Source organism: Drosophila ananassae, chromosome 2L, assembly GCF_017639315.1.
Source record: "Drosophila ananassae strain 14024-0371.13 chromosome 2L, ASM1763931v2, whole genome shotgun sequence".
Taxonomy (NCBI): Eukaryota; Metazoa; Arthropoda; class Insecta; order Diptera; family Drosophilidae; genus Drosophila; species Drosophila ananassae.
Genome location: NC_057927.1, coordinates 12,244,826 through 12,252,451, shown reverse-complemented (window position 1 = coordinate 12,252,451; position 7,626 = coordinate 12,244,826). Strand labels below are relative to the sequence as shown.

Below are 7,626 nucleotides of genomic sequence, written 5' to 3'. Positions count from 1 at the left end.
ATTGTGGCCAACTGGCACGTCGATTTCAATTGAATGTGGTGCAGCCAACTACCGCTACCCCTTGTCCGCTGTCCGCTGTCCCATGTCCAATGTCCGTTGTCCGTGTTCCCACATCCACATCCCACATCGTTCATTATGACATGCTGCCAGCGCTAGCAAACCAAACACAATCACAATTGCAGGAGGATGCGAACCGAGGAGCGCCTCACTTGCAGTTGACACTTTTGTAGCGGCCTGCATCCTGGCATTCCAGTATCCTTCTGTTTGCCACTCGTCCAGTTTGCTAGCTCTCAACGTCGGCCCGTCTCTAGGCCTTGGGCTGACCGTTGTCTGTCAGTTGGCCTATGGTATCGAAGGATGCCCGCCTCCGGGACAAGTCCCTGATTCACTGGCAACATCAATTCCGTTGACGTGTACACTTACCTCTCCACTTTCCCCGAACTATCTAAATGCATGTATCCATCTCATAGTTTGTATCTGCAGCTATTGGCTTGCATCAAATACGCATGGCACAATGAGCTAACTCAATAAATAAGCTCAAGGGGCCACAGAAGGGGCGTACCTTGTTTAATTTATAGTTGGGATTAGAATTACTGAGGCATCAGTTAGCTAGGTCCATCCTATTTGCTCACGTAATCAGTCCCAATTAGTCCAAAAACAATAAAATAAGTAGAATCCAAGCAACATTAAATAGTTAAAGGATAACCCATATCATAAATCATAAATCATATCACAAATGCTAATTTGATGTAGGTACATTGCTGTAACAATTCAAAGCTGGTATTAACTATAGCAAATTATTTAAATAATATATTTATAATTAAATTATATGTAATTTTTTTTTTGCAATGCATATAAATTTTCTACTAAAATCGAACATATGTACATACATATTTTCAATCAAAGCAACCCGTAGTTACCTCTCATCGTATTCGGCAGTCATTCTTCCTCATATAAGTCACACGAACCAATTGTATCACATAGCTTACAAAATTAGTTTAATAAGTTTTATAAAAGCCACCGAATAGCAATGCTGCGTGGAACGAAGAGATATAATGGGCTAACGAGGACCATGATGCGTTGCATCCACGTGGCAGGATATCCGCGCTACGGAAAAGTGCCAATGTCAAAGTTTGACCCTGAATCCTTTATGCCCTTTGAGAAAATGAAGGAAAACATCGAATGCGTTAAAGGCCGTCTCAAACGGCCATTGACGCTGTCGGAAAAGATATTATATTCACACCTGGACGATCCAGCCGATCAGGAAATAGAAAGGGGGAAATCATATTTGCGACTGCGTCCGGATCGTGTGGCGCTACAGGACGCCACTGCCCAGATGACTTTGCTGCAATTTATTTCGTCTGGTTTGAAAAAAGTGGCCGTTCCCTCGACAGCGCATTGCGACCATTTAATAGAAGCCCAAATATCTGGGGAAAAGGATCTGGCTAGAGCCAAGGATATCAATAAGGAAGTGTATGACTTTTTGGCATCCGCTTGTGCCAAGTATGGGCTTGGTTTCTGGAAGCCAGGCAGCGGAATTATCCATCAGATTGTTTTGGAGAATTATGCTTTTCCGGGTCTACTGTTAATTGGCACTGATTCCCATACACCCAATGGTGGCGGTTTGGGAGGTCTGTGCATCGGAGTAGGTGGTGCAGATGCCGTGGATGTAATGGCCAATATTCCTTGGGAGCTCAAGTGTCCCACCGTGATTGGTGTGAATCTGACTGGCAAAATAAGTGGGTGGACTTCTCCGAAGGATGTGATTCTTAAGATGGCCGAAATTCTCACTGTAAAGGGTGGAACTGGAGCTATTGTGGAGTACTACGGCCCTGGTGTCGAGTCCATTTCCTGCACCGGCATGGCCACTATTACCAATATGGGTGCCGAGATTGGAGCCACCACCTCTGTGTTTCCATTTAATGATCGAATGGTCTCGTATTTATGTGCCACTGGTCGCGGGGATATAGCCAATTTGGCAATGAAATACAAGGACGTTCTTCTAACGCCAGACAAGGACTGCAAGTATGATAAGGATATAAATATAGATCTGGACAAGTTGGAACCCCTTGTCAATGGACCGTTCACTCCAGATCTAGCGCATCCCATCAGCAAGCTTGGCGAGAACTCCAAAAAGAATGGCTATCCCATGGATATTAAAGTAGGCTTAATTGGTTCCTGTACGAACTCATCATACGAGGACATGGGTCGGTGTGCCAGCATTGCCAATGATGCCATAGCTCACGGTTTGAAGGCGTGCATACCTTTTAACGTCACCCCAGGATCGGAGCAAATCCGCGCAACAATTGCAAGGGACGGAATCATGGATATATTATCAAAGTTTGGCGGCACTGTGCTGGCCAATGCCTGCGGACCGTGCATCGGCCAGTGGGACCGAAAAGATGTTAAGAAGGGGGAAAAGAACACAATTGTCACATCGTACAATCGTAATTTTACTGGACGCAATGATGCCAATCCTGCCACTCACTGCTTTGTGACAAGTCCGGAAATGGTGACGGCCCTATCAATAGCCGGACGTCTGGACTTTAATCCTATGCAACACGAACTGATAGGAAAAGATGGAAAGGGTTTCAAGCTTAAGGAGCCGAAGGGGGAGGAACTCCCAGCAAAAGGTTTTGATCCGGGAGAGGACACTTATCAAGCACCCCCCAAGAGCGGCGATGACATTAAGGTAAATGTGGATCCGAAGTCGGATCGACTCCAGATATTGGAACCTTTCGAAAAATGGGACGGCAAGGACTATATAGATATGCTGGTGTTGATCAAAATCAAGGGAAAGTGCACCACCGATCACATTAGTGCCGCTGGTCCGTGGCTCAAATATAGAGGTCACTTAGATAATATATCGAATAATATGTTCATCGGAGCCACCAATGCCGAGAACAATGAAATGAACAAGGTGAAAAATCAGAAGTCTGGAAATTTTGATGCTGTCCCAGCGGTGGCTCGCGACTATAAGGCCAATAAGATCAAGTGGTGTGCCGTGGGAGAGGATAACTACGGGGAAGGATCTTCCCGGGAGCACGCTGCGCTTGAACCTCGTCACTTGGGCGGAGTGGCCATCATTGTCAAATCATTTGCCCGAATTCACGAAACCAATCTGAAAAAACAAGGCGTGCTACCTCTTACTTTTGCCAACCCTGGGGACTATGACAAAATTCAACCATCCAGCAAAATTTCTTTGCTAAACCTGAAGGACTTGGCCCCTGGAAAACCCGTAGACTGTGAGATCAAGAATGGTGGATCGAGTAAAATCCAATTGAACCACACGCTCAATGACCTGCAAATCCAATGGTTCAAGGCTGGCAGTGCTCTGAATCTCATGAAGGAGCTGGCCGGCGGAAAAGGTGGCGATGCCAAGAAGGGTGACGATACTAAGAAGGGTGGTGGTGAAAAGAAGAAGTAGTAGAAGAGAAGATACTTTTTTTTACCTATTAACAAGGTTCCTTACCGGATTTCTATTTACGAAATTTCTAGTTTTTCTCATTTTTGAAGTTTTTTTGGACTGAATATTCCAAAGTCCACAGCGTAAAGAACGTAAATTGGACAGTCCACAGCGTAAAGAAGCTGAAACCACCTTGCTCTATCAAAATCTTCAAGAGTCTAAAGTCAAGAAGTACATGAGAGCTATTTATGGAGCTATTTGTTGGTGTTAGAAATCTGTGAAGGGTGTAAATTTATTGCTATAATTCGTTTAGGCAGGCTCTTCTTTTTCACCTCCTTTGGAAAAAATAAACTACCAGAAACTACTATGGATGTTTATTTATTTTATCATCAGTATTTCCTCAGTGTTTTTAAATATTTAAGATAAAGATAAGACAAGATAAATTCGTCTTTTAAATGATTACTCTAAAAACTAAAATAGATTTTACATAAACCACTATTATACTCCGCATAATGGGCAAAACTTTAATGCCAAAATGACACATGAAATGCCGAAAACTAAAACCGAAATAATTCAAAACTAATTAAAATCCGTTTAAAATTGCACACAGTCCGCAATGCAGAAAAATAATAATAAATTTTCCGACTTAAGCTGCAAACTTTTTTGCCAAAACGTCCGGATAATAGTGAGGGGTGGCATAGTGTTGCGAGACGGGAGACAGAGAGACAATAAGCGGCGTTATCATCGGTGCCAACCGAAACTGTCACAGGCATTGTCATTGTCTCAGGGGCAGGGTTTTCAAGGGGAGCTTTGGAGCAGAGGCCGTGCCATATTTGCATTTTCCGTCTCACTCTTTCTCTCTCGTCAGGACTAAACTCAATTGCGAGTGTGTGCTTATGTGGGTTGAGTTGGCATAGAAAATTATTTGCTACTTTTAATTAGTGCCAAAAAGTCATTCACAAAATCCAAAGGGAGCCAGGGAGAGAGACATAAGGAAAGAATTGAAAACTGAACGATATAGTAAGGGGATGGAGCGTCAGAGTCACTAGGGGTGCTGTATGCCTATATGCATAATAGCCGTTTCTATCTCTGTGAACTGTTTCGGACCATTTTCGGGGCATATTTGGGCTCATGACTTTGCTGCACTTTTAAGGCATACAGTGCGTTTCAGCGCATGATATCATTGTCGTGTAATAATTCAAATGATGAAACCTTTTAAAATTATCTTATTGAAGGATTCCAAATCGATCATAAACTCAATAAATTTATTCATTTTAAAAAGTTCATTTTTTGGAAAAGGGTAACTGATGTGTTAATACACATACACAATATTTAACATAACTTTTTATAAGATATAAAAATATTAATAATAAATCTACAGACATTTACATCAGTGTAGGTCTTTTATAAGGTAAAGTACTAGTCATGAATGCCTTTAATAAGGATTAAAAAACCACAGACCCAATCAACGAGGTCAACAAAAATGATGGCAATGGAACTCTACTAGAAACCGAAAATATTCAATTATTAACCCATAATCGGAGAATGTGTGTATGTATGTGACCCAGGAGAAGATAATACTGGAATAGAGGCGATGGAAGGGGGCAGTTTGGAAAATGGTCTAGTTGCCAAGAAGTCACCTGGTGACTGGGGCCCCCAAATTATAGGCTATGATTTTTGTCAAATTGCATTCAATTTGGTCGAAGCTCTAACAGGCAGGCAGGAGTCAAGCCGCCTTTGTATACTGGCTCTGCCACTAGCATTTGTATCTCTGTATCTTCTGGATCTTGCTACCATCCTCAGAATGTGCTAGTATGTGTGGGAGTGGATGGCAAATGTCACACATGCATTTCAATTTGAATTTACAATATTTCCAGCTTCAAATGCAGGCATGTGGTTCAATGTGTATGTTCTAGTAGCATGCCGGAAACTTCATATATTTCTTGGCCCTCTCCTCTCTTTCTATCTCCTCTGTTTGTCATTTGCATACTTTGCACTTAAGTGAATTTAATCTTTTCTCCGTGCTTCACTTTTCGATATTTGTCAGCTATATGTGGGCGTGTGTCTGTGTCTGTGGTGCCCTGAGCAAGCAGAAAAATGTGTTTATCTTTCGTATGGATTTTTAATGTCATCTATTGTATCGTAGCTCCCGCCCATACAAACCACCTACTGGCTGCTTTTCAACTTCGTTCCTCTCTTCTTGTTATTCCGCTTCCTTGCCTAGTTTATTTTATTAAAATTTTAATTGCTTTTTGGAAATGTTTTGTCAATGCGTAGGACTCATCTAAAAACGAGTTCATTGATATACAGCGATGAAAACGGAAATATTCAAGCTATTCTTATGATACATACCACATACCTACATAGCTGTCCTCACGTATATTTATTTTCCTATTTTCCTTTTGCTTGGCTTGGTAATAATGGATTTTTCAATTGAACTGGAATTTTTTGCGATGTTCCCATTGGAAATTGCCAGTTTTTCAGTTGCGTTGCTAAAACCTTACAATAATGGGAAATATGTAAATGGAAAGAAAGAATTCTTAAAGCTTAGAAATTCCTACAGCCTTTTCGAGAAGTTGCCAATTACATATTCATAAAAATATTGTCTTTGATTGATTGCTTTCGGAATTCTATAGCATTGTATTCATTAAAGAAAAATGTTGTACATATAAGCGTTAAATATTAAACATAAATTGTAACGAATTTTTATATCTAAAGAATTCAATCTTAGGAAGATATTGAAATTAATAAAAATAATGAAACAGATAACTCTCCATAATATGTTGTATAATACACATATTTCGTGAACCACTAAAATTTGAGTTTCCCCCACTGCCTTCGAAAATAAGGTCTCCATTTGCAAGCTGCAATAAGAAAATTACACGCTTGACTCAAAACGATAAACGTAAATCACACAAAAATGACAACTGCCAATAACCTCACACGACCATCCCAAATAAAATCAAGCCACAAAAAATAAAGAAAAATTGAAAGAAGAAACACAAACAAGCAAAAATCAAACGAAAATAAAATGAAGCGAAACGAAACTCGCTCTCAACCATAAATTGCATTTTGGCCGCTGGCGAGGTAAACAGCCACGAATGCCACACAAAAATAGAAGGAATCCCGAGCAATAGAGCGGGCAGGAAAATAAAGCAAAACTTGACAATAATCGAAAAATTATTTCCACACATTGTGTGCTGGGTGGGTGGGTGTTGGTAGTGGTGGTTGGCCTCGGATTCGGGAGGGGCGTGTCAAATCAAAGAAACAAATAAAATGAGGAAAAACAAGCGGAAAATTCGCAGTGCACACAGATCGAGAGCAAAAGAGAAGAGCACGAATTAAGTTAAGCACTTTTATTTATTATTAAAAAAGTTTTCAGCTAAAATGGGAAAGAATTTGAGTGTGGTGGCGAGAGTGGGGGCGTGGCAGAGCCAAAATCAGCAAAATCTGCACATAATGCAAAGAAAATCCCAAATTTATCGTATCACTTAGATGAAGTGTCTTATGTGTGTTGGTGTGTCAATGTGTGTGCCTTGGTTTGTGTTTCCCCCTTTCAAAGGGGTTAGAATCCGCATTATGAACATATCGAACAAAAATATATATATTCATAAAAATGTACGATTGCGGTCAGGATATAAGGGAAAAAAACAAACCTTATTTATTTTGTCATAAACACAGACATTGAAAACAATAATTTTAGACAAGTCTTGGATTAAATATGATTTTGTTACCTTAAAATTTTATCTTTTGACCACGACTGTTAGCAATGTGTTTGTGCATTCATAATGTAACTGTTGATTATTGCGCCAACACGCACTCGACTCAAGTGAACCAGCAACAGCTTCTGTAGCATCAAATGTGGATGCTCTGAAATCTCGCAACGTGGCGTATGCGCAATATTATTAGATATTGAAAGCAGCCATCGATGATGGCCAAAGCTGTCCCTTTCCTTCCTGGCGTTCCCTCACCCAAAGTACCCAAAAGCAATTGAAAGCAGCCACACCAGCAGACATATGAATTTTTTCCTGGCTCTCGTTTTCGCAACGAAGAAACCTTCTATATACTCGTACATCCCCTTCATCCCGCTTATCCCACGGCATAAATATCTCCATGGAACATGTGTGAACGGGCGGGAATCAAAGAAGGCGGGGGTTATGCGATTTGGATTCGGATTTGTCTGTGGGCGTGTCTTTAGCGAAATGTTCTGTGGTCGAGGC

At 41.0% G+C, this 7,626-nt stretch overlaps 1 protein-coding gene across 1 annotated transcript; it reads left to right on the top strand.

Moving 5' to 3' along the window:
• Nucleotides 1-918: 918 nt before the first annotated feature.
• Nucleotides 919-3,771, top strand: LOC6499524 (probable aconitate hydratase, mitochondrial). The gene has a single exon (XM_001954406.3). The coding sequence runs from the start codon at nt 1,031-1,033 to the stop codon at nt 3,425-3,427; it is 2,397 nt and encodes a 798-aa protein (XP_001954442.2). The 5' UTR covers nt 919-1,030; the 3' UTR covers nt 3,428-3,771.
• The last annotated feature ends 3,855 nt before the right edge of the window (nt 3,772-7,626 follow it).

Excerpts from the sequence above, each read along its gene's own strand:
- LOC6499524 (XM_001954406.3), top strand. The coding sequence starts at position 1,031 with ATGCTGCGTGGAACGAAGAGATATAATGGGCTAACGAGGACCATGATG.